We start from the raw sequence: 27,899 nt of genomic DNA on the forward strand, positions 1-27,899 counted from the left end.
AGGTACCTAGAATAACTACATTCATGTAGGACATGTACAAGTTATGATGTGATGTATGGAACTGTGGTTCATGGCCAATGAATGCATACATGTGTGTACATTCCAACGAGATATAGCTCTTGGAATTATATGATCCATAGGGACACAACCTATGGACTATCATGTATGACTTCATGAGGACTCAAGTTCTCGGAAGTATTTGTTTGGGCTCTCTTTGCAGGATACAACCCCTAGAAGTCTTTTGTATATTTTTCGTAAGGACTCAGGTTCTCGGAAGTATTTGCTTGGACTTTCCTTAAGGATTCGAGTTCTATAAGTCTTCTATATATTGTGGAATATATGATGTGATCTATACTCTATATCTGACCTTTCATGCAGGAAGTGAACTAATGGGCATAAAATCACTCTATAAGCCCTGGATTTATTGAGATTTTATATCTCACCCCGTTTGGGGACATGTTTCAGGTACTCCAGTAGTAGCAGGGGGCCCTCCCGAGGCAAGAGGCCTATACAGGGTGGTTAGAAGACTCCATTGGAGCAACTACTTAGTGTAGTATTTTTGGGATGACTGTATTTATGTTTTGTAGCATGAGATATATATGATCATGCATATCTATAGTTCATATCAATTTGTGAGGCATGTGTAGCCTTGATACATTTATGTGTTGATAACACGAGTATCTATATGCATATATGTCTATCAAATTAGACTATATCAGTAATAGCATGGAGCCACATTTTGAATATTTATATCTAGATTGGACTTTTCTATTTTTATGTGTTATCAGGATAAATGTGGGATTTCATCATTGGATTAGTCCAATTTACAGTTGTTATGTTGTCTATTTGCCTCTGTTAGAAATGGTACATGTTATCATATTCAGATAGTCATTTACCAGTGAATATGGTCACAAGAGTTCAAGTAAGGATTCTGTGCAGGTACGAGATTGTACAGTTCATAGAAATAAGACAAATATTGCATGCATGACAATACACAAGGATAAATAAAAAGAAAAAAGTTATCTTACGAAATTACATCGTGTAATAGTGAGACTTTCATTAAGTCTTCCGCTATCTTTATTCAAGTAAGATGCACTTTATGTACCATTTGCATGATTAACAAACCATGATTAAGGCGGGGCGTTACATTATGGTATCCGAGCAAAGTCTAGGGAATTCCTTTAAGTATTGCCATAAGCAAGATGCTTGATGAGTGGTTTATGATGTTTATTATGATGTTTCATATGTGAACACTTAGTGTGAGTTTAATCAACTCATTTCTCTTTGTAACATTTACAATATCATAATGAACACTAAGGATCCTCGGAGGGCAGGGGATGATCAGTCAGATCCCATAGCAGTAGCATTAACTGGCATACGACAAGAGATAACTGCAAATAAGAAGACTAATCAGGAAATGTGGAATGCTATTATGCAAGAATTAAGGTTAATGAGGCAGAGTAATCAGCAACTTCCTCCAACTCGACATACTCTCAATGTAGATGGTACGAGTGGAGAAGTCAGGCATTATGATGTGAGGCTAGTTGTCGTGTTAGTGCACTATAACCATATTCAGAGTCAATAGCAGAGACAGAGGCAAGAGAAAAGAAACTGAGCACTTTCAGGGAGCACCAATCTTTTTCATTTGATATGATGTATGATCATATTATAGCAGTCGCATGGTTACAATCTTTAGATGTGGTATTTAAAGTAATGCAGTGCTCAGAATAGTAGAAACTTCTTTATTCTGTATACACGTTATAGGAGGATGCCCATGACTGGTGAGTTAATACCTCCCAACTGCTTAGAGCCCTTAACCAGGTTATGACTTGGAAAATCTTTAAAGGGCTATTTCGTGAAAAATATTTTCCTTGGGATATTAGGGAAAGGAAGGAAAAAGAATTTGATAAGCTTGTCCAGGATGATATGGCAAAACAAGTAGGATGTTCTTTATATACCATTTTGCATTATTAACAAGCCATGATTAAGGCGAGGCGTTAAATCTTGGTTGATAATTTGTATGAATGATGCAAGCATTTCTTCAGAGAAATAAATCTTGTATCCTTCAAAGGTGTTTTTTCTTTAAGAATTGTGCATAACTTACGGAACACATCTGAATACATTCTATATAATTGTCGAAAGATAGCAATATCCTCATTCAATGCCTGATGTACATAGTCATATCTTATACTAGTAATTCATCGTTAAGTCAATAGACGTTCAATATGTTCACCATACATCATAATCAAAAATTGATTTAACACATATTAATGCATAGATTGCCATCATCAATTTGTACATGGCTTCATAAAATTCTTCATTTATTTCTTTGTCGACTCTTTTTTCTTCCTCTAAGTCATTAGTTTCATACATGCTCGATTGTGACATTATATGTTTATAAAAAATATACGAGACTGCAAACAATTAAAAATAAAATAAAATAAAATTTGTAAGAAAACTATAAAGTGTCCATGTTTACTTTAATATGTCATTCTTTTTATGTATATAAAACTAATTATAATATATATATATGTATATAATAAAATAAAATGGTGTTCATATAAGAAATTAAAATCAATATGAAAGGATAAAAATTGAACAAGAAAATTCCATATGTATAACTCAAATAATCAATAAAAATACAAACAATAAATTGTTCAACCAAATTATAACCAAAATATTTCAACCAAATTACGATTAAAAATAGCATAAAAAAATGTAGTTCCTGAAAGGACAATATGATCAAAATATTAATCATCATATCTTGAAATTTATCCAAGAAAAGCGTTATTTTAATGACATGCTCAAGAACAAATCCTTCTTTGCTTTTGTATTAAACAAATCAATTGCCAAGAACTGAGTCTTATCATCGAAATTTGAAATCTCTTTTATAGCATCCCAAATATTACTTTCTCTTTTTCTATCTCTCTCTTTTTTCTCCATTAGGTTAGATATTTTTCAAAATTGCTAGCAATAGTCTCAATTCTAATTGCAAGATTTTCTAGAACTTTAGCTTGATTGTTGGTCCCAACTGTGGTAGAATTTCCTTCATATTTGGATCTTCTTCGCTTATTGCGACTTGGTTTTTTAGTGCGAACCTTCGAATGTAAAAGGGAATGAGATGGTGGACTACATTAGTGGGGTGATGAATGATGGTCGAGTGTTTTATAGTGATTTGGAGCTATAAAGGCATCATTGTTAGGATCATACACAAAGATTCCATCATGAAATCTCTATTTTCTTCTCCAAAAGTTATAGCATCAACATCAATAGTGCCTAATGCAATGGAACCATTATCAGTACCAGTTGCACCTGCAAAAATAAAATGGAATACATAATTAAAGATAACAAGCACAACCATAAATTATCAATTAATCATGAAGAACAATAGCATAAGGAGGAATGTCAAATCAGAGAAAATACATGAGAGTAAAAAAAAGAACATACCCTCATTGAGAAATGACTAGGTAGATTATGAGACACTGCACTAGAGAAATCTCAGGGATTAGAGTGAGATTATGATAGAGGTATGCTATTTATACTTTTCACCAAAAAGTCTCATAAAATCTACACTAATAGAAAATCCATTAAAATTGTCACAATTTTAATGCCACAAGATTATTTTTTCTTTATTTAAAATTCTGATTGAATACCACTAGATTTGAACGGACTCTAAAATAATCTTTTAAAATCTTAATTGAATGCCACATTACTTTTTTATAATTATTTAAAAATCTAATTGAATGTCAATGGATTTTATTGTTCAAAAATAATCCTTTAAAATTCTTTAAAATCTCAATCCAATATATCACTTTAAATCAAAAATGTCGGATAATTAATAAATCAGTAAATATATTTTAAAAAAAATATTTGTATACTTCCAAAATATTCGGGGGATATCGGATGTCATATCATCAAATCTAAGGGGTACCTGAAATTTTGATCCTCCCCTTAAAAATGGCTTTATAGTTTACACTTGATTTTGTATATTTTTCTTTTACATCCTCTAACTTTTTATAGAAAAGAATTCCCACCACAAAAGAAAAGTCTAATAGAATGGTATAAAAGCTAAGTAAAGGAATAAAATAATGTTTTGTATACATTAACATCAAGTAAATCATCTTATTTTTGTATAGAATGACAAAATTGAAGCATACATATAAAAAAATAACTAAAATCAGTTAATAAAAATGATATGGTAGCTATAATTATATAAAGGGGTGTTCGTGTGAACATCAGAAGAAGTAATGTTTTTTGGTTTATCTTTTGGTTAAAGCATGCCATTTCTGACAATGCATAGCTATCAAAGCGTCCATCAAACTTAAAAGTATTCACTGTCAGTTTACCAATGGTTGACCATTTGCAAAGACGTAAAACATTTTTCCTCTTCGAGGTTTATTCAATACTTTTTTAAAGGGGGTAGGGTATGGCGGTTATATAATACTTTTACGGGTTATATTTATCTTAGTAAACATAAGATAAATTAAATTTCTACACAAATAATAAATATGGATTTCATTTTTATTTTTTTTCTTCAATTATTTATGAATCTTTTTTGTAATTTAATTTCACTAACATATAAATATCTATCTCCAATAATATAAGAAAAATATTTCTCTACTTTTAAATCTATATAAGTCTTAAAAAATTGAAAACATATTTAAGTTTTCTTAAATTAATAATACTCCTATAATCATTTTTTTATTTGCAAGTTAAATAAATAATTATATATAATAGGAAAAAAAAACTGCCGATAATAAATTCTATTATTGTTAATATGTTGTTAGTATATCAAGTTTCAAAATGATTATTAAAGCAATTACCTTAAAAATATATATCTTTACGGTATAATTAATAAAATAATATTTATATCATTGTCTTTATGAAAGAAATAAGATTTTTTTGTTGATTTGTTTTCATCGTCAAGTGGCAGACTGGCAGGTATATTAGATTATATATGTTCCCTGTATACATCATCTGCATTATTGGCTTATTCTCATTTGGCGTTTTGCTCGCATGTGTATGGCCTGAATCAGCGCTCAAGATCCAGCCAAGTTAAAAATATTACTTTATATTGCTATATATTTCTATTCTTCTTGGAATTATTTGGAACGCATGAAAAATAAGGTCTAATAATATAAGATATCATGATATAAGTTCTTATTTAAATTTTATATTATGCGGTATATTCTGCAAGATCATACTATTATTATATATTTGGCAATTTATGGACAGGATGAAAATTGACACTTATTTTACAAAAAAAAACATTGTTTACTTAAAAATATATTATATTCATCTAATTTTATTTTATTTTATGCTGATTTAAAAAAAAATAAAAGTCCCAAAAGATTTAAAAAAAATCTCAAAACTACTGCGTGCATTCAATTCAAAATAATAGTAATAATAATTTGCACACAAAAATTAACAAAATTCTATTAAGAATCTAAATCTAACAGCTAATTAATGAGAAGTTTTATACAATTCTTGTTTGATAAAATAAATATATATGTATTCCTCTGAACGTCTCTCAATTGGATTTTAACAAAAAGCATAAGAATAATATTACCAAAAAAAAAAAAAAACATAACTGATCGAGTACATCAAACTGTATACGTACGTATATCATTTTATAATTATAAATTTTTTCATGTGATTACTGTTAAGTCCCAATAAAACTTTTTTTATATCTTTACCCTAATTATATCTCCTTGTGAGACGATTTTGTGCAGCAAAAATGAGCAAGAAACAATATTCATATAGCATAATGTTTGAACTTCACGTAAGAGATGTTCTATTGAAACTCAAATATCAAAAGAAAAATGAAAAATAAAGTTTAATATCTCTTATGTTGTAAGAAATAATTTTATATCTTACACACACATAAAAAGACATGAAACCCATATTTTTTTTTATTTCTTTTCTTTTTATATGGCCTCACATGGGTCTCACACACTTTTATATATATATATGTAGAAAATAATTTTATTTCCAAACATAAAAAAAAAAAAAATAATAAAAAAGGATTTGTTTTACCTCTCATAGTTAATGAAAGGTAAACATGAGCTTTGAATTGTGAATTCAATTTATTACTTTGATAACAATACAACATTACAGCAGCATAATTCAACTATGATATTACAAAAGAGATGTAAAGCATGCATATAATCGTTGAAATTAAATATTCCTAATTAAAATTATTGGATGGTACCATTCTCTTTCACTTCTTCCTTAGATTTTCCATTCTCTTTCACCTCTTCCTTAGATTTTCCATTAGCTTTCACCTCTTCCTCTTCACCCATCTGTTCTTTTTCTTTCTCAGCCTTCAACTGTGCTTCTTCATCCTCAGCCTTTTTCTTTGCTTCCTCTTTGGCCTTTTCAAGAGAATCAATCAGATTCTTCAAGCAAATCTCTGAATCTTCAATAATTGACTTAGGCATCAGATTCTCAGCAACATCAGCAGGTGTCATGTTGGTCTCACCCAACAACTTCTCAATAGTTGGAAACAAACTGTGTGATTCAACATCCAAGTAGTTATTGGCTAGCACCTTGAAAGCTTCATAGCAACAATAGGACAATTCAATGTGCTTGTCCATCCTTCCTCTCCTAATGAGAGCAGGATCAAGTTTCTCCACAAAGTTGGTTGTGAAAATTATGATCCTTTCTCCTCCACAAGCTGACCAAATCCCATCAATAAAGTTCAATAACCCAGATAGAGTTACCTTACTTCCCTTATTCTCTTCTTCTTCATCTTTTTTAGTAGGATTTTTTGGGACCTCACCATCTTCCTCATCTTTTTCCTTTTTCTTCTTCCTTTGACCAGTAAGATCAAGAGAGCAATCAATGTCTTCAATCACAATAATTGATTTACTTGATGTTTCAATCAACAGCTTTCTTAGATCAGTGTTTTCCTTCACTGCTGTTAATTCAAGATCATACACATCATAGTTCATGAAATTAGCCATAGCAGCTATCATAGTAGACTTACCAGTCCCTGGTGGACCATACAACAGATAACCACGTTTCCAAGCCTTCCCAATCTTAGCATAGTAATCTTTTCCATTTCTGAACTTAACAAGATCATTTATAATCTCTTCCTTCTTCTTTGGATCCATAGCAAGTGTTTCAAACCTTGCAGGGTGCTCAAATGTTATGTGGCTCCACTTTGTACTCTTGTATCCATACCAATTATTGCTTGGATTGTTGGTGTAAAGCTTCAATTGCCTGTTCTTCAACGCAATATTCTTCCCTTCTTCCAACACATGTTGGATATAGGACCCTGTAATGATGTCACGGTAGCTTTTGTGGAAGGTGAGAGTTAAGTACCTTTTAACATCTGAAGTAGGGTACCATGAAATTGACTGTGTTCTTGGTGTGGTGGAGTTTGCAGTCCACCAAACTTTGACCCCTTGAAACTCATCATTGATCTCTTCATTGTCATCCATGCTAAGCACAAGCGGGGTTTGGCTATCCTTGACCACTTCAGCTTTGAGCTTTTTGGCACTTTGAGAAGAGTTTGCACTGAGGTATGTTTGGATGGCAGAATATGCTTCACTTCTCTTGAGGCGTTCACCCGAGAACTCAGGGAATTTGATTTTGATGTAAGGGTAGATAAGGCCAGTGAATTTCTGAGTGTATTTTGATACATAGATTCGAAGATGAGATGGGAAGAATTTCTCAAACATGGCATAGACAAACATGATGCTAGCCATAATTGAGCCTAGTTGTGACCATATTTGCCCAATCCCCATCATCCCTTGCACTCTATAGTACTATTTTCTAATAAATTTTTGGGGTTATTATTCTCTCTTTTTTTTTGTGTGTTTAACCCCACTCAAGTGATGTAGTATTTATAAGAAGTATAATGGAGTGTTTTAGTCTTCTTTTCTTACCCTACACGCAAGATTAGTAAGAATATAATTGTATGAACTTGCAAGTACCAATTAAAGGTGTTCGTGGTCCGAATTGGATCGATTTTTACGCAAAAATCATTGAATCCAATATTTTTGGTTTAATCATTTAATCATCCATTTAATTTAAATTTTTTTAAAAATTCGATTCAATTTTATTCGATTTGGATTGGATTGGTTTTTGATTTTACGAAAAAACCCTAAAATTTTAGCCATACAAATCACTACATACAGGGGTGTTAACGAATCAAGCCGAGTCGAGTTTTGGTCTTAAAAGGCTAAACCTGTTTTTAAATATTTCAGTCTGTTCTAGCCTAGCCTGCTTCTTGCTACCTGTTATGAATATAAATATCGGCATGTGGCTTGATTTATTTACAAAAAATAAAAGCTGGTTTAGCCTGTTAAAAAAAATAAGATAACAAAAATTTATCCAAACAAAATATACGATGAACAACACTAATAATTCCACATATATTCATAAATTTAATGTATATCCAGATAACATAATATTGAACAACATCATTCAAAATGTCTGTTTAACCAATAAAACAGGATGAAATGAGTTGAAAAGAGAAACGGGGCTATTATGAGTTGTATAAAAAATATATAATAAAAAAAAAGTTATATACTAGGCCAATATGTGAGGCTCTAAAGCCGAGTTTTTTTATTAAACGAGCTTTTATACAAATCAAGTCTTCACGAGCCAGGACAAAGGCTTCCGATTCGTTTACTACCCTTAACTACATATATCAAAATAAAGTCATACAAAATTATAATCTATTGGAAAATTCAAGACTTTAAACTAAAGTCTTAAAACTCGTGAAGAGTTAAAATAAATTAATTGACAATAAAAAAACTAAAACAAAATAGTTTGTTATCAGTAACATACAAGATTCCAAGTCTACAAAACAACAAATTCCAAATAACCTTCTTCCAAAACTAATAAATACATAATACATAGTTTGGACTGGATCGATTTTCACTAATCAAATCGAAAATCAATATAATCTAATTAAATTATGCGATTTTTCATCAGTTTTCATTTTTTAATTTTCGATTAATTTGATTATTGGTTTTTCAGTTCACTCAGTATAGTTTAGATCTGTTGACGAACAATCACCGTTTGTTTTCGTGAGAGTTTCCTATTGACGACATTTTACTCGTCTTCTTTACTTCGTATATTTTGGAGATTGCATTCAGCTGTCATTACTGACTATTCAAATGCTTTAAGGACCGTCAGATTTTCATATACGATTCATTATTTGTACTGTACCATTTTGGCAGCACCTTTGCCAAGAAAAGTTTTCCATTTATATATGGGAAATGTTTTTTTTTATATAGGTGAAGATAAGTTATTTTATAGGGTTTTATTTTTCTGATGTTGCATAGACAAATTGTCTCATGCAATACAAAAAAAAAATGAATAGGACCCATTTTTTTTTTGTTTCTTCTCCCTCTTTTTAGTGGATTCTACCCACTTTTTTGTGTGTTGCATAAGATAATTTGTCTCAGGTAACATGAGAAAAATAAAACTACTTTTATTATGTGTGTATAAAATTTAATTTATCTTTTATTGAATGAGATAAATATAATCATTTATATATTGAGATTTATAATTCTCTTCCTAACTGCAGAAGTTTAAATCTTTCGAGCAGACACAGTTTGGGTGGGTCTCACACATATAAAAAAATAAAATAAAAATAAAAGCTCAAAGATCGAAGCCTCAGTGAGAATGAATTTTCTTCTATAGTTGAAGTAGAAGTATAACTCCCTTATATATTTCACTCGGATTGACTTCTATTCAACTATAAAAACAAGCAAACGTATATAGTCCAAAAAACAAAGGTTAAGTTTCCTCCTTTCTTCTTTTATATTACATTTCCTTAGTGGCCGGCAGCGAAATTTGTAAATGCACTCCTTGTATTTTTAATAATTTAAAGTTGACATAGAAGAAAAATGAAAATGACTATTTTTTTTTTAATATTTTGGAGTTATCCAACCCTAATTACTTCTTTGAGGCGAGTTAGCTCCCTCCGGTATCCCCAGAAGCTTCGACTCTTTGAGCCGGCTATGAGACTAATCTGGAGTGCGGGGGTCAATGCGGGGTCAAATGAAGATGACTTTTACTATTAATAAGAAGAGGAAAATATTTATCCTTTTAAAGAACAGCCATTTTAGATAAAATTATTATTATTTATTTAATATTTAAATTAAAAAAATATTCCACTTTCTTCTATCATGATTTTTGTTTCTCTCACTATAAAATACATTAGTTTTAACTAAAATAACTTAATTTTATACCCTTTACAAAGACAAATACTAATTCCTAATAATCATGGATGATGCGGGATTGAAAAATACGTTCCTTGCAACTATTATATAATAAAGGTTAATTGATTTTTAATTATAAAGAAAAAGAGAGTTAACCATGTTTGAATGCCCCTCTACAAAGATCATTTTTATATTCAAATTAGGCATACTATAAGTATAACTCTTGGCAGTTCTTTTATAAACAAATTAGTGAATTATCCGTGCGATACGAGGGAAAAAGAACGAAATCATTGTCGCCGTCGTTGGTTAATCATCACACCGATAAATCAACATCTTCATCTTGTTATCAAGCTCTGAACGGTACTATGGTGGAGGTATAAATATGAAGAAACAAAAAATAAAAAAACAAACATGTTACTTGAGAATTATGTGAAATAAAAAAGAATTATCTTGCTATTTTGTGCTATTTTTGAACTTTAAAAGATTACAACATTCACACAGAACTTGTAACCACAAACAAATCTGCAACTCAGAGGCATTGATTGTTATGCAAAACAAATATAGTTATGTACTTAATAATTCATTCTTCAAATATAACCACCAATGAACCTTCTCCTTTGCATTATTATTCAATATGATCTCGTCTTATTGTTCAACAGTACACAAAATTTGCTACAAAATGAAATCAATTAATATACATGAAGAAAAAAAATTAAATGTTGTGCTGATTGTTTATTTTGTTTCGATGCACTTTTATTTATCACAATATGATTATTTTATTTAGATGTTTGTTTCTGAAATATTTACAGCAGTAAATCTAATTATCTTAACCATACAAAGACGGGTTTGTTAGACAATAGATATAAGGGGGGAAAACATGTTCGCGGGCGGAGTGGGTCGGCCTTCCGGACCGAGCTCATTTTGCCACCTCTAACTATCATCATTTTCTGTCAACATATAATAGGTTTTTGTATTTATCCACACACAAAAAAGGTTCTTATACTTACGTCTAGATTACTATGTATCTATTTTTTGTAGTTGTACCATATATATTAGATGAAGAGTTCAAAAATATTTGAGTTAATACGTTTAATTTTATAACAAATATTTTATAGATGAAGTTAAATGTGGTAATATCAAAAGACCATTCATTTGCTTAATTGCATAAGTATAAATAAATATTCACAAAATTAATATATATATATATATATATATATAAACATATATTTAATGCATCATATTTAATATGAATAGGATTAGTTTAGATGCTTGTTTCTGAAATATTTACAGCAATAAATCCGATGATCAGCTACAAAAAGACAAATTTGTTAGATAGTAAATATAAAAAAAATATGTTGGCGAGCGAACTCTACTATTTGGCAGGCAGGGTGGGCCGGCCCTCTAGGTCCCATTTTACTTCCTCTAATTATCAACATTTTATATCAACATATAATAGTTTTTTATATTTAAAAATAATAAGTTATGCATGATTTATATTTTAAAGTCACATATAATTTTAAAAAAATTAAATATAACTATAAGTGTAATTTTACTTTGATTTTAAGTATATATATGCAATTAATTTGTTTTACTTTCCAAAGAATTGGCTGGTATTACTCCACAATTCGATATTATGACTAATTTTGTTGATTGTAATGTGTAATAATAACATCGGTTTTAAAAAAAACTTCTTCCATTTGTTTTGGACAAAAATTAAAATAATCATTAAATATATTTAATTTTTAAAAAACATCAATAGTTCAATACTGTGTTTTATTCACTAATATTCTTTTATTATACTTAATTAAAATATTAAAGAAGTTAGAAATAATAAATGATCAATTATTTATATTTTAAAGTCACATATAATTTAAAAATAAATATAATTATAACTTTAAAACAAAATAAATATTTTTTTCCTTTTGTTTTCTTAATTATTTTAAACAATTTATTTGGACGTTCATAAATAGTATTATAAATTATTAAATGTATATATATATATATATATATATATATATATATATATATATTAACGTAACATTTAATCAATAGTACATCAGAAATTTATTTCTTTTATACCTAGGTTTATTAAATTTTAATTTTAGCATCTTAATTTTTTATTATAAATTAGCTATTTTACATGTGTAATCATTTATTTGTTTTATACTCTGTTTTATCAAATTCCAATTTTCGACAATTTCAATTTTTGCTTTATACTCTTTTTCCATCTATCAAGTTCAAAATTCAAATTTAAATTTTTTAATTTTAAATATTAAATATTTTCCCACCGAATAGACGTAATAATAAATATTATTAATAAGCTTAACAATTTACCATGCAGAAAGTAGTAGAATCATTAAAATAACCTGTAAAATACTTAATGAAAAACACTTTTTTATGATGCAGGAATTGGATGGTCACTGATCACTGAATGATCATTCATTTTAATTGATTTATTATTAATAATAAATAATTATTTGTTGCAAAAAATTGTTGCTTTTTTCAATAATCTAAATTATTTATATTTCTTAAAATCAAATATTATTCGTTTTTCGAAACGATTAGAAGTTATTTTTTAAAATTTTTAGAAAATATTAAAGCTATATTATTTGGATTTTAGAATTTATGAAAAAATTATTTAATTATTATAAGTTCTCTAAACATAATTTTTAATTAAAAATACATTTTTTAAAGCCAACTACAGAATGGATTGGAAACATCTAATATTCTAAAGGAAACTCATTCTTTGGCAAATTATTTAAAACATAATTTTTAATTAAAAACACTTTCAGCTTTGTGTTGACACTTAAAACCTTTCCTTCTTTGGTAAAATCAGTAAATAGAAAATAAAAAAGAAAATCAAATTTGTAATTTAAATCAATAAAGGAGATTTGTTAAAATTATTGGTGGCAGACAGCTCATTTAATGTACCTCTATTTTCTACATTGAAATTTCCAAATTAATAATATCTCGCTGCTTTCTGAAATCTTGATTTTCAATTTTTAATTTGAATTTTTAATTTTTAATTTGAATTTGAATTTTGAATTTTGAAATTTGAATTTTGAATTTTTAATTTTGAATTTGAATTTTAAATTTTGAATTTGAATTTTATAGGGTGGGAAAATATTTGAACAATTGTTGGTGGCAAAAAACTCATTTACTATCCCATTACTTTTTTTTTGTAGACATTATCCCATTACTTTTTTCTTTTTTTTTTTGATAACAATCCCATTACTTTTTACATGGGTAATTGTTAACCCTATTAATGCTGCATAAAAAAAATACTATTTTGTTAAAAAGTAATCATTAAAAAAACAAAAAATATTTTGTAAAAAACGCAAATATTTTGTGTATAAATAGGATATGTGTTATTGGGTTTTTTCATTTGGTAATTAGCTTCTGTTCACAAATTTTTGCTCTTATTTATCTTCTTCATCTTCTCAAATTTGGTAATTAGCTTCTGTGCACATATTTCTTCTCTTATCTGTCTGTTTATCTTCTTCATCTTCTCAAATTGTTGTTCTATTACATGAACATGTAATTTTTTTGGTTTTTTTTGCAGCTTTGTTGTAAAACAAAATTGACGGGATGATTTGGAATCACTGGGATATGTGCTTTTGTACTTCCTCAGAGGAAGGTATAACATTCTTCTCTATCTGCTTTTCTTCTATAAGTATTTTCTCCATAATCTAATATCATGAATGAAAGAGATGATATAATAAAATGTCTTAACTTTTAAATGACTAAATATTTGACTTTAGCCTTCTTTGGAAAGATCTACAAGCTACAACAAAGAAAAAAAGTATACAACGAGTAATGGCAAAATGCGTGGATCATCCCGACCTTTTGGCAAGTTCTGTCTTTTTCTCTCCTGTGTTATCTGTGCTCTTTGGGCACCATCTCAAAATTCAACACGGTAAAAATTTCTCCTTTATCTTAAAGTTCTTCTATTTTCTATCTTTAATATCTGCAAGAGCAAGATGAGCTTTCCCTTCTATTCTTCATGTCCATACATAATTTGTTTCACATTGTTTTTGTTGTTCTTCTATTTTCTATCTTTAATGTTTGTTCTTTAATTTACGATTGAATGTATGATCTGAAAATCACTTTTACGTAAAATAATTATTTGGATGTTAAAATAAAAAAAGCACTTTTTATATATAAAATTACAATAAAGAAAAGATAAAATAGTATGATCGTGGGATAAGGAGAGATAAAATAGGTATGATAAGATGAGATTAAAATTGTATTTTAAAAATTTATATTATCTTATTTCCACAAAAAAAAATTATATTATCTTTTAATTTTTTCTTTTTTCAAAAGCAACCAACTACTGGCTATAAAAAAAAGCAGCATTTTAACTTTTATTTTAAAATTTTCTTTTTTAAATAGTTGTTATCCAAACATCTAAAATTTCTCAAAAGGACTTTTATTTAAAAAAAGCAACTTTTTTAGAAATAAAAGCCATCCAAACGGGCACTAAAAGATGTTAAACTTTTTTCCCACCTATATCAACTTCAAATTCTGAATTTAAAAAAAAAGTGAGATATTAATGCACCTGTCTGTCACTAATTAATACTGAACTATTTTCGCACTAACTATTTAGTTTAAATATTTTAAATTTCAAATTAAAATAAATTTTTTTACATTCATCCGTGTTTTTATATTCTATATCTCGTATAATTATTTTTTCTTTTACATCTTATCATGATGAGTGTAACATTCCCGTCTCGAGCCGGTTCAATTAACATACATATGATACAAACAGAAACAGCGAAAGACTTAACTTACGAAAATACGAGCTAACTTTTTCTATTATTTTAATCCTTAAACTTAATTCACATGATATCTCACATTACATACTTCTCATAATTTAATTCGTATTTAACGAAGACGAAAATCGGGTAGAGTAACTTCTGTAAATTGGACAACTGGGAATTTTCCAATGCCACTCTCAAAGGTTCCTGATAAACAGTTTATACCATATATAATTTCAAAAATACCAGATATCTATAAAGGACTATATACCCATCCATGGGTGCATGCATAACTGGCTCCGTGCCACTATGTCTAACAACATACATATTTCAGTACATGCACATATCTGAATACACAAATGTACATGCATCAAATATGAACACATGTACAAAACATCTACGGGCCATATATTGTATAATGGATCAAACATCATGATCCCAAAATGAATAGAACATTATACAGCAGTACATATATTCCAAAATAACTTCTATAATAAATAGTAGCGTCCGGCCACTCTGAACTCCCTATCCTTATACTAGTACCTCTAGCCACGGGTAGTGTCCTTGTCCTATGAGGGCTCTTCAATTAACTGTGTTCCTGAAATCATATCCCCAAACGGGGTTAGAGACGAATCTCTAGTAAGTTCCAGGTTTATAGAGAACTTTCCATACCATGGGCTCACTTCCTGCATGACAGTCAGATACATAATATACAAAACATCATATATCATACTATACTGAACATATCTCGTATAACATATCATATAATCAAATATCATAACTAAACAAAGCATATACACAAATCTTATCAGAGACGTACGCAGTCATTCTCAAGGGATGACCCCAAGCGGAAATCAACGCACGTAACAAATATCATATACAAAAATCATCACAATAATCACATCAGAACAAAGCATATCATATCAGAGATGTACGTAGCCATTCCCAAGGGATGACCCCAAGCAGAAATCAACATAAATGTTCCCAAGGGAGGACCCCAAGCGGAACCAAAAACATATCAGAGATGTACACTATCAGTCCAGAAGGATGACCCCAAGCAGACATCAGTGCACATAGGATCAATGGCCAAAGATCATCACATAACAAAGTGTACACAATCAATCCCAAAGGAGGACCCCAAGAGGAACTCAACATATAACAGATATATACACAGTCAGTCCCAAGGGAGGACCCCAACCGGACATCAGTGCATAAACAAATCAATGTCCAGAGATCATTGCAGAAATCATATCAAAACATATCAAAGTAAACACATCAAAACATATCAAATTAAACACATCACATCAGCATATAGCTCTATATGAATGCATCTATGTCATATATCTCATACATATCATACAACCTGACCACAGTCCGTACACTATGGCTGAACATAAAGTAGGAGCGAACCCCATAAACATAGAGCTTACCTCTTGGAGCTTTACAATTTGCTTACTTGAAGAACAAGCTACTTATCTTGCTCCACGAGAATCCAAATGTTCACAGTCCCTAGGCACACCTAGAGAAGGAATTCAACACAAAACTCAATAAAATGATATAATGCCATGTAAATATACAAGACACACACTTTATTGTTTATTTTCTTTTTTCTTAATCATATTAAGTCATGAGTGGGTGGTTCTTTGTTCAACAAATCCTCACAAAATTCCACATATTCACTTAGTTTTAGGATAGTCTCAAAAGGCCCTTAGAACACTCATTACTCCTCTTAGCACCTAAAAGCCTATTTTTCCCAATTTAAGGCAGAATGCCCATTACAAAAGAGCTATAAGATTTCTCTTTGTCTAGTGCCTAAACCCAAGCTTAGCCATCTATATAAATTATTTTACACATATAAGTATTCTCACTTTGCGAAACAATATCTCCGAACATATACCTCCTTTGAAAATGGCCAAAACTCATTTTAAGGACATACAAAGGAGTTACCTTATTTTCTTTTATATTTCACCAAAGTGAAGGTCCATACACCTTAGAATATTATTTCACGCATAAAAGTTTGCTCGCTTTGTAAAACAGTAACTCCTGGCACATACTTCTTTTGAAAATGGCCATAAACACATATAAGGCCTAAAGAAGGAACTTATTCATTTTTCTTTTTAGCTAACCCAACCAAAGGTTTAAACATCTGATCATATAGTCCTTATACCGTATAAGTGCTCATTAACACAAACAAGCACTCTAAAAACATACTTTCTTTGTAAATGGCTAAGAGGCACATAAAAGAAATCATGTCAACTTCATGATTCCAATACTCTAGTCCATCAAATTCAAGCTTATCACACACCTCTAATCCAAGATTCATTAATTCATATATACGGTACTATTCATCTCTATAGTACTACTCATGTATATGTCACTATTCACGTATACGACACTATTCAAAAATACGGTATCTTTAATTTTCCAAATACATTTTTACCGTTAAAATTCTCATCTAAACACTTTTCTCAACGTGAGCTGAACCTGAATCAAGCTCTAACATGCTCAATCAAACCAAATTTTCAAAATGAAAACCTAAATTCAATCTTCATAAAAACATGAAAAAGAAGGAAATTTCTTACCACAATGCACTCTAGAACAAAGGAGAGATGAGTTTCTAAGCTCCCATGGCCTCAAGATCTATAAAAAAGCAACTTTTTTAGAAATAAAAGCCCATCCAAACGGGCACTAAAAGATGTTAAACTCTTTTCCTACCTATATCAACTTCAAATTTTGAATTTAAAAAAGTGAGATATTAATGCACCTGTCTGTCACTAATTAATGCTGAACTATTTTCGCACTAACTATTTAGTTTAAATATTTTAAATTTCAAATTAAAATAAAAAAATTTACATTCATCTGTGTTTTTATATTCTATATCTCGTATAATTATTTTATGTTTTCCATCTTATCATGATGAGCATTGGCAACTCTCATTTTTATGAGGATTCCATTCATATCTCATTCATCTTAGGATTAACGATTTTCCATTTTTATTCATCGAATTGGCAACTCATTATTAACATCAGCAATGACAGCTTACACAACAAATAACTTATTCCTAATAGGTATATTAATTACTCCTTATTTTCATTAATTGTTAAGAGACTCCTCCTAATATAATTTACTTTGTGTTTTGAAAACATCTACAATAAACCTTTGAAATTTTCCATACAATCAGAATTAGAATAGGAATTCTTTGAAATTTTCAAGGCATTCAGGTTTACAATAGAAATTCCAAAAGATATCTTATATGATGCATTACTTGGATCATATTTTTGGGTTGCATGTGTTTTATTTAATATGTATATTTGTTTTATACCTATTCAAATTTTAAGTTAAATATTCACAAGTAGAGCTTAAAAAGATGAAAATATAAAGAAACAGAAATAATAAATAAACAGACGTTTTAGGTTATTTGCACATTTTCAAACGTTATTTTCCCTTATTATGAGATTTTTTTGGAGTTTCAATAGTTTATTCACATTCAAAGCATATTAATTTTTTGAAAATTTTACCGAAATAAGTTTTGAATATTATTTAATTTCACTGGAGAAAAAAAAGAAAATAAAAAGGATATACTAAGGATAAATCATAAATTCATACAGAAAATAAAGAAAAATCATTATTTTTTTGAATATACAAAGGATATTAGTAATTATGTTCGGTGGTAAAAAAATAAAAAAATAAAAAAAGAATATATAATAATATATCATTCTGGTTATTATCAATCCACAATTACATGGTGCATATACAAATAAAAGAAAAAAAGAAAAGAAAATGGGAAGCTACAAAATCAAAAAATCAAAAGAGGGTAACCCATATCTTCATCTTCCACCTAATATACTCATAAACAGTTCTTCTTCTTCTTAACCCCAATTTCATTGATAATGTTGGTTTCATGGTAGATTGTTTGCTTTCACTGTTATAAAGTCTTGATCTTTTCCTTTTCCACCATTATGCATTTTTTCGCATTTTCCTAACTGATACCCCTGAAACATAAGCATTAAATGAGAAAGAACTATAAAAAAAACACCCCTGAGATTTATAACAGTGAAAGTAACTCACAACCATAATAGTGGGGAATAGATTAGTTAGGCAAGATCCGAAATTGTAACTCACAACCATAAGAAAGAGTCTCAATCCATTGAATAATCATGTACATTTTATATTCAGAACACTCTAGAGTTATACATATTGAAGTATTTCTAAATTAATAAACTTACAAATACTAACCATTGAACCAAATTTGTAAGTGGTTAAGATGTCAAAGCCATAGGTATCACAATCTACCAAGCAATATGCAGGAAGGAGAAAAATCTCAACCTAAAGCCGCAAAAACCTGTTAGGAAAAAAAATGCATAGTATCAAACAAAAGAGAATAGTTAATTAGAATCAATGTACGGAATAATTAAAGAAAAAATGACACCTTTCATGGGCTTAACAGACATAATATCCATGAGGAATTTTAGTGGTATGAACTAAGACAACTTTAATATGGCTTTTGAAATTTTCTCAAAGATTTTCACTTTTGTGTGCAAGGTTAGACCTTTAAACTGTTTCTTATAAATTCTTCCAAGACGCTAGTCGTTAGCCACCTACTGCCAATCTATTATATGAACCATTAAAGGTAGCTCTTTTAGGACTAACAAAACAAAGGGTCAGTGACAAAGGATAAAAAAAACAGTAAGGAAAGCAGGCCATGTAAAGGGAAATAAAAAATGAGATAGATGCAGTAATAAATGAAGACGAATGACCTTGGTTCTCAAAGGGTGTTGTTGGAGCTGTTTCAAGTGTCTGACTCCTTTGCTAAAGGTCCCATCTTACTTCCTCTTTGACCGGAAAGAGGTAAACGAGTCTGTGACTAATGTTTAAGAAAATGAGAAATATAATGAGAGTGAATGAGGAGAAAGGAAAAGGATGGGGTTTGGGTGAAGTATCGGAGGTGAGAAAAGCGCGAGGGAAAATAAAGATGTCATCTTAGAATTTGATATTTATAAGAGTAATTGAGAGAGGGGAGGAACTGAAAAGTTTCCCACCTATAAAGTTTAAGTTTTGAATTTGAATAATTCCCACCTATTCAGTTCAAATTTCGAATTTGAATTTAACAATTAATAGGCTTAACCATTTCTCATGCAGAAAGTAGTGAGATATTAATTATTACTGTTGGCCACCAAATAATTTGAATTTAAAAATTGAATTATTTTGAAATTTATTTTTGAACTAATTTATTAAAATGAAGAAAAAAATATTAAAAGAGGAAACATTTCAAATTCTTTTAAGTGTGAACTAAAAGCTCAGAATGAAGAAAAGAGCAACACGTCAGCAAAGTTTTCAAAGTTTGGTTCTCCTTTCTATATATTAAGATTATGCAAATTTAATATTCACACTAACATTAATTTTAAGAAACTTTGATCTGAGTGAATGTACTAGTGTTTTGATATCAAACTTATGAGCATGGTATGGCTAATTTATATATAGTTCACATTTACTAATATATTTTTTTAAATAGTTGAAAAACTTAATGACTACAATATATCTCAAAGAATCCCATTGTCTTGTGGACAAGATAACAATGTCACGGTTAAATTTGTGAATATTAATTTTGTAATTATGATAAGTTGGAATAAAATTTTGGATTTGGCTCTTGTTCCTGCGTAAGCGATAATTTTAGTCTTTGCCTTTTGTAAGTTTGGTAGTATTTGGGACATCAACACTGTTGAACATAGGCCTACCATGAAAAATGGCTATATCTTCATATGTCTATATCTTCTCCAACTCATCTCTTAATGGCTACTCTTTGACCATGCATTTGGTGTTAAGAGTTTTCTGAACTGATAATCCCTCTTTTTCTTTTTTAATCTGGGTGACCCAATAACATATCCTTATTTAGAAAAAATACACTCATTAATTTGACTATATTTTTTTATTGGAATATTATTTCTTATGTTACATGGGACAATTTTGTCTTATGCACACATAAAAAAGTTATTGAAATCCACTCGTTTTCTTTTGCTCTCTTTTCCTTAGTGGCTTTCATTCACTTTTTTGTGTTACATAAAATAATTTTGTCTCATATAACATGAGAAATTATATTCCTTTTTTTATTAAAATAATAAAAAAAACAATGAAAAACGCATCATTGATCTCTTCATTGTCATCCATACTAAGGCCAGTGAATTTCTGAGTGTATTTTCTAACATAGATTCGAAGATGAGGTGGGAAGAATTTCTCAAACATGGGATAGACAAACATGATGCTAGCCATAATTAAGCCTAGTTGTCACCATATTTTCCCAATCCCCATCATCCCTTGCACTCTTTAGTAATATTTTCTAAGAAATTTTTTGGGTTATTATTCTCTCTGTTTTTTGTGTTTAACCCCACTCAAGGGATGTAGTACTTGTAAGGAGTAAAATGGAGTGTTTTGTTCTTCTTTTCTTGTCCCTCACGCAAGAATACTGAACTTGCAAGTACCAAGTAAGCCCCGTTTGTTTTCGTGAGAGTTTCCTATTGACGACATTTTACTCATATTGACTCCGTATGTTTTGGGGTTTGCATTCAGCTGTCATTACGGACCATTCAAATGCTTAAGGACCGTCAGATTTTCATATATGATTCACCATTTTCATAATTTCATTGTACCATTTTGGCATCACCTTGGCCAAGAAAATTTTCCCATTTATATATTGGTTTCGATTTTTTCATACGGTAGGAGAAAATTTTCTCATGTTATAGATACATCTTATATGGGACTCACATCTATTAAAAAAATAAAAAAGCAACAAAAAATATTGTACGAAAATCGAAAGATCACTAGTAGAAGAAAACAATTATCCTACGACATGAGAAAATGTTTTCCCTTATATATTTCACTCTCATTGACTTCTATTCAACTATAAAAACAAACAAACGTATAAAGTCCAAAAAACAAAGGTTATTTCCTTCTTTCTTCTTTTATATTATCTTCTCTTTGTGTGGTCCGCAGCGAAAATTTTAAATGCACTCCATGAATTTTTAATAATTTAAAGTTGTCACAGAAAAATGAAAATGAATTCTATTATTTTAATGGGGATTACTTTTTTTTATGTAGTAGGAGAAAAATTCTCTCATATTAAGGAGCTCATTTTTAGTACAATAGTACTATGTACTACTATCATTCATCTTTTTACACCTATATTAAGATAATGTTTCTCTCTCTTTCATGTCATCAGTCACTATTGGTTTGGTTTTTATAGGAGGGATGTATGAAAAAATGGGTGGAACGGGAGTATCGTAGAAATTTTTCATATTAAAATATAAATAAAGCGGGACTCACTAATTTTAAAAAAAAAGTACATTTTTTAATGTGAGTGCAACATGAAATATCAATTTCATGCAATATGAAAGTATAATTTTCCTTTAATAATAGTGCATGATTGAAAATCATGTTCTTGAAACTATTATATTTTGAAGGTTAATTGATTTCTGATTAAAGAAAAAGAGAGTTAACCATGTTTGAATGTCCCTTTACAAAGAACCCTTTTATATTAAGCACGAACCTCTTAATGTAGAGTGGAATGAGATGGTGAACTACATTCGTGGGGTGACGAAAGGATGGTCAAGTGGTTTATAGTAATTTGGAGTTATAAAGGCATCATTGCTAGGATCATACACAAAGTTTTCTATCTTGAAATCTCTATTTTCTTCTCCAAAAGTTATAGCATCGGTATTATTAGTGCCTAATGCAATGGAACTATTACCAATAGCAGTTGCACCCCAAAAAATAAAATAGAACACATCATTAGAGACAACAAGCACAACCATAAATCATCAATTAATCATGAAGAAGAATAGCATAAAGAGAAATGCCAAAACGAGAAAAAATATATAAGAGTCAAAAAAGAACATATAAAAGTGTGTGTATGTAGAAAATAATTTTATACATAATTCACATGGGCCCCACGCACTTTTATGTATACGTTGAATATAATTTTATCTCCTACGACATGCACGAGAAATATCGAAAAAATAATTATAAAAAAGGATTTGTTTTGCCTCATAGTTAATAAAAAGGTAAACATGAGCTTTGAAACGTGAATTCCATTTATTACTTTGATAACAAAGGAAAAGCAATTAAAACAACATTACAGCAGCATAATTCAACTATGATTTTATAAAAGAGATGTAAAGCATGGATATAATCATCGAAATTAATATTCCTAATTAAAATTATTGGATGGTACCATTCTCTTTCACTTCTTCCTTGGATTTTCCATTCTCTTTCACCTCTTCCTTAGATTTTCCATTAGCTTTCACCACTTCCTCTTGACCCATCTGTTCTTTTGCTTTCTCAGCTTTCAACTGTGCTTCTTCATCCTCAGCCTTTTTCTTTGCTTCCTCCTCTGCCTTTTTCTTGGCTTCCTCTTTGGCCTTTTCAAGAGAATCAATCAGATTCTTCAAGCAAGTCTCTGAATCTTCAATAATTGACTTAGGCATCAGATTCTCAGCAACATCAGCAGGTGTCATGTTGGTCTCACCCAACAACTTCTCAATAGTTGGAAACAAACTGTGTGATTCAACATCCAAGTAGTTATTGGCAAGCACCTTGAAAGCTTCATAGCAACAATAGGACAATTCAATGTGCTTGTCCATCCTTCCTCTCCTAATGAGAGCAGGATCAAGTTTCTCCACAAAGTTGGTTGTGAAAATTATGATCCTCTCTCCTCCACAAGCTGACCAAATCCCATCAATAAAATTCAATAACCCAGATAGAGTTACCTTACTTCCCTTATTCTCTTCTTCTTCATCTTTCTTAATAGGATTTTTTGGTGCCTCACCATCATCCTCATCTTTTTCCTTTTTCTTCTTCCTTTGGCCAGTAAGATCAAGAGAGCAATCAATGTCTTCAATCACTATAATTGATTTACTTGATGTTTCAATCAACAGCTTTCTTAGATCAGTGTTTTCCTTCACTGCTGTTAATTCAAGATCATACACATCATAGTTCATGAAATTAGCCATGGCAGCTATCATAGTAGACTTACCTGTCCCTGGTGGACCATACAACAGATAACCACGTTTCCAAGCCTTCCCAATCTTAGCATAGTACTCTTTTCCATTTTTGAACTTAACAAGATCATTTATAATCTCTTCCTTCTTCTTTGGATCCATAGCTAGTGTTTCAAACCTTGCAGGGTGCTCAAATGTTATGTGGCTCCACTTTGTACTCTTGTATCCATGCCAATGTTTGCTTGGATTGTTGGTGTAAAGCTTCAGTTGCCTGTTCTTCAATGCAATATTTTTCCCTTCTTCCAACACATGTTGGATATAAGACCCTGTAATGATGTCACGGTAACGTTTGTGGAAGGTGAGGGTTAAGTACCTCTTAACATCTGAAGTAGGGTACAATGAAAATGACTGTGTTGAAAGTGTGAAGGAGTTTGCATTCCACCAAACTTTGACCCCTTGAAACTCATCATTGATCTCTTCATTGTCATCCATGCTAAGCACAAGTGGAGTCTGGCTATCCTTGACCACTTCAGCTTTAAGCCTTTTGGCACTTTGAGAAGAGTTTGCACTGAGGTATGTTTGGATGGCAGAATATGCTTCACTTCTCTTGAGGCGTTCACCAGAGAACTCAGGGAATTTGATTTGGATGTAAGGGTACATAAGGCCTGTGAATTTCTGAGTGTATTTTGATACATAGATTCGAAGATGAGGTGGGAAGAATTTCTCAAACATGGCATAGACAAACATGATGCTAGCCGTAATTGAGCCTAGTTGTGACCATATTTGCCCAATCCCCATCATCCCTTGCACTCACCAGTACTATTTTCTAAGAAACTTTTTGGGTTATTATTCTCTCTCTTTTCTGTGTTTAACCCCACTCAAGTGATGTAGTATTTATAAGTAGTAAAATGGAGTGTTTTGGTCGTCTTTTCTTGCCCCTCACGCAAGTTTATTAAGAATACTGAACTGGCAAGTACCAAGTAAGCACCGTTTGTTTTCGTGAGAGTTTCCTGTTGACGACATTTTACTCATATTGACTCCGTATGTTTTGGGGTTTGCATTCAGCCGTCATTACTGACCATTCAAATGCTTCAAGGGCCGTCAGATTTTCATGAAAATTTCACCATTTTCATTGTACCATTTTGGCATCACCTTGGCCAAGAAAAATTTCCCACTAATATATTTCACTCTCATTGACTTATATTTAACTATAAAAACAAGGAAACGTATGTAGTCCAAAAAACAAAGGTTAAGTTTCCTTCTTTCTTTTTTTATATTACCTTCTCTTTATAGTCGGCAGCGGAATTTTTAAATACACTCCTTGTATTTTTAATAATTTAAAGTTGATACAGAAAAATGAAAATGAATTCTACTATTTTAATAATAATGCATGATGCAGGATTGAAAAATACGTTCCTTGAAACTATTATATTTTAAAGGTTAATTAATTTTTAATTAAAGAAAAAGAGAGTTAACCAACCATGTTTGAATGTCCCTTTACAAAGAACCCTTTTTGCCCTCAACCTCTTCATGAACTGTTGCATTCTTGTTGACATTAATGGGAGTAGGACCCGGAATTTGTTCTGATTCATTAATGTCAGTAAATGAATTGGTCCCAACAAATGAAGGAGCATCATCATGTATATAGAACATCTCTGCAAGAAAACAAGCAAAACAACTATCAACTAATTTACTCCAGAATCTTTTTTTTTGTGCAGTAACATCTATTAGATTTTTTTATTTTTTATTTTTTTTGAATTACAAGAGAAAGAAAGCAAAAACTAACTACAAATCATCCTAGGGAATGAAACCCCTATTAGATAGACTTTTTACCTTGACATTAGAGAGGTCTATATTGTGCTCCTCATCAAGAAAGCTTATAAATTCTTTGAAGTTATCTTCTATTTGGGGATAGTGGGTGATGTATGACCAAATAGCCTGCAATGTTTATATAACACTTTGTGTAAGCGAAATTGCTTTTGCAAAAGTGGTAGCTCTATGGTTCTCTTTGCCCTGCCTTCTTTGATGGAAAAAAAATATAAATATTGTAGGTTATTGTGAATTTTTTTCTAAATCTATTTACCAATATACTTGAGTTGCTTACTTACTTTCAATGTTTGTTCATATGATATATGAAAACTATAATAGCCCATCTTAATTATTTAGTAAATCAAGTGTAATTAATTAATTAAGCATGTTTTACTGAGTGAAATTAAGTATAATGCTTAATTAAATGAATCTGAGTCACTTTGGAGTTAAAAAGTGTACTCAGTGAAAATTAAGGGGTATAAATGGGTACTGGAAAAAGTACCCAAAATATAAAAATAAAAATAAAAATATTCCTAGAATAATATTCCAGACTTTTGAGTAAAGTTTGGTAATTATTGGAGTTGAATAGATAGACGAACCAATACCCGCTTAAGGCCACTTAACCAATGTTAAATGACTAAAAGCCAAAAGAGCCCCAATTCCCACCCCATTTCGTCGAGCAACCAGAGAAGGAGAAAGAAGGAGAAAGAAGAAGAAGGAGAAAGAAGGAAGAGAAAAGGGAGAGAGCAAATCTCAACCAAATTAATCCGTTCAAAAGCCTAAACCACTTAGATTCTTCCCCTCTTTTATAATCCTAGCTTTGTTTTGAGTGGGAGTTATTGGGGAGAGAGATATCAACCCTCCAAAATTCGCCCCTTTTGGTGAGAGTTGGGGTTTTGGGGTGATTCTCTCCATTGAAGCTTGGGGAGCGCTCATTGCATCGTTGTGTGGTCATTGGTGGTAAGCTTCCACTACTTTGCACACTAAATCCCTAGATTTTTGCATGAGTTAGGGTTTGTGAATAGTGTATTAGGGTTTTCATAGAAATGTGATTAAATTGGCTATGCTCTAAGAAGTTTGAGACTTAGTAGATGTTATGAAAAATGCTAGAAATGAGCTTAGTAGTCAAATGAGTAGGATTGGAAAATTGCAAGAATATGACACTTGGTTATGAGTTTTCTTGCATTGTTGAACCATTGTTTGGTTGGTCATTGATTGTATCCTTGTGTTGTCTAGGATTGAGGCAATTGGATCAACCTTAATTGACCAACCTTTGGAGCAAGCAATGGAGATGGATTAGTCCTTGAAATATGTAAGTTCATCCTTATGTTGTGGTATGAATAGGATAGCTTGGAGTGATGATGATGAGTTATCCTTGAAAGCAATATGTTAATTGCATTACCCTTGTATAGGTGTATGTTTGGAAAAGTTGATTGTTGAAACTGTTGGTGAAGAACAAAGGTCGACTGAAGCATTGAGGTAAGCCTTCGGACCTTGGGTGTAATTCCCTTGATTGTTCCACCAAGCCCTGAAAGGGTAGTGGTGATTATAGTGTATATAAATGCAATGAAATAGTGTAATGCTTTGTTATACGTATGTGTATGCATTTGGTGTGGCATAGGATGGTGTTTCCCTATGTGGTATGTTGCATGACGATGCGTAAATCATACTTGGTAGTTAGCTGGCCAGTAGGACTATTTGCATCTGAGTTTCCTTAGGATAGCTTGAGAGCTCGAGGGATTTCTCCTGGAGATGTATTGCACTTTGCATAGATATGTATTTACTGCATTATTATTGTTATTGCTATTACACTGATATGGAACTGTGGGGTGGAGAGATGCTCCAAGGACCCCTGGTTTACTGGATATATTCGTATATCTCACCCCGTGTTGTGGGGACCCCCTTTCAGGTAAGGATGCTGCAGGAGCCTCTGGTGGCAAGTGGCCATATCTGGATTATGCATGAAATGTGGCATTTCTTTTGAGATTATACATGTTGTTTTGTAGCTCACATGTATAGAATTGTAATGAATAGGCAATGCTAGATTTATGATTTGTATATTGGAATGGACTTAGCCTATGCTCATGCCTTTGGTCATCTCTTTTGTTGATGGGAGCCAAGGGAATGATCATAGTGTTTTGTAAGCTAAGTTCCATGATTTG

At 30.8% G+C, this 27,899-nt stretch overlaps 2 protein-coding genes and 1 long non-coding RNA gene across 6 annotated transcripts; 1 reads left to right on the forward strand and 2 right to left on the reverse strand.

Moving 5' to 3' along the window:
• Positions 1 to 6,036: 6,036 nt before the first annotated feature.
• On the reverse strand, positions 6,037 to 7,870 carry LOC133291137 (AAA-ATPase ASD, mitochondrial-like). Of its 2 annotated transcripts, none has more exons than XM_061489332.1 (2): positions 7,408 to 7,870; positions 6,037 to 7,254 (listed from the first exon to the last, which is right to left on the reverse strand). In XM_061489332.1, the coding sequence occupies exons 1-2, from the start codon at positions 7,752 to 7,754 to the stop codon at positions 6,198 to 6,200; spliced, it is 1,404 nt and encodes a 467-aa protein (XP_061345316.1). In that variant the 5' UTR covers positions 7,755 to 7,870; the 3' UTR covers positions 6,037 to 6,197. The 2 variants fall into 2 exon arrangements, with proteins under 2 accessions (XP_061345316.1, XP_061345315.1); XM_061489331.1 differs by having other exon boundaries at positions 6,037 to 7,326; positions 7,363 to 7,870.
• Positions 7,871 to 23,006: 15,136 nt separating this feature from the next.
• Positions 23,007 to 24,777, reverse strand: LOC133291138 (AAA-ATPase ASD, mitochondrial-like). 3 transcript variants are annotated; one of them, XM_061489334.1, is made up of 3 exons: positions 24,338 to 24,777; positions 23,757 to 24,301; positions 23,007 to 23,717 (listed from the first exon to the last, which is right to left on the reverse strand). In XM_061489334.1, the coding sequence occupies exons 1-3, from the start codon at positions 24,727 to 24,729 to the stop codon at positions 23,149 to 23,151; spliced, it is 1,506 nt and encodes a 501-aa protein (XP_061345318.1). In that variant the 5' UTR covers positions 24,730 to 24,777; the 3' UTR covers positions 23,007 to 23,148. The 3 variants fall into 3 exon arrangements, with proteins under 3 accessions (XP_061345318.1, XP_061345320.1, XP_061345317.1); XM_061489336.1 differs by having other exon boundaries at positions 23,007 to 24,229; positions 24,383 to 24,777; XM_061489333.1 differs by having other exon boundaries at positions 23,007 to 24,777.
• Positions 24,778 to 26,424: 1,647 nt separating this feature from the next.
• LOC133291142 (uncharacterized) lies at positions 26,425 to 27,846 on the forward strand. Its single transcript, XR_009748767.1, has 4 exons — positions 26,425 to 26,697; positions 26,974 to 27,049; positions 27,150 to 27,216; positions 27,647 to 27,846. It is a non-coding gene; the product is annotated as an uncharacterized LOC133291142 (long non-coding RNA).
• The last annotated feature ends 53 nt before the right edge of the window (positions 27,847 to 27,899 follow it).

Source organism: Gastrolobium bilobum, unplaced genomic scaffold, assembly GCF_033153095.1.
Source record: "Gastrolobium bilobum isolate Gb01-03AN ecotype WA unplaced genomic scaffold, APGP_CSIRO_Gbil_v1 utg69930, whole genome shotgun sequence".
Classification (NCBI taxonomy): domain Eukaryota; kingdom Viridiplantae; phylum Streptophyta; class Magnoliopsida; order Fabales; family Fabaceae; genus Gastrolobium; species Gastrolobium bilobum.

Coding starts and splice junctions, on each gene's coding strand:
- LOC133291137 (XM_061489331.1), bottom strand. CDS start 7,754: ATGATGGGGATTGGGCAAATATGGTCACAACTAGGCTCAATTATGGCT. Junction 7,327..7,362: donor TCCACCACACCAAGAACACA/GTCAATTTCATG, acceptor AGATGTTAAAAG/GTACTTAACTCTCACCTTCC.
- LOC133291138 (XM_061489333.1), bottom strand. CDS start 24,729: ATGATGGGGATTGGGCAAATATGGTCACAACTAGGCTCAATTACGGCT.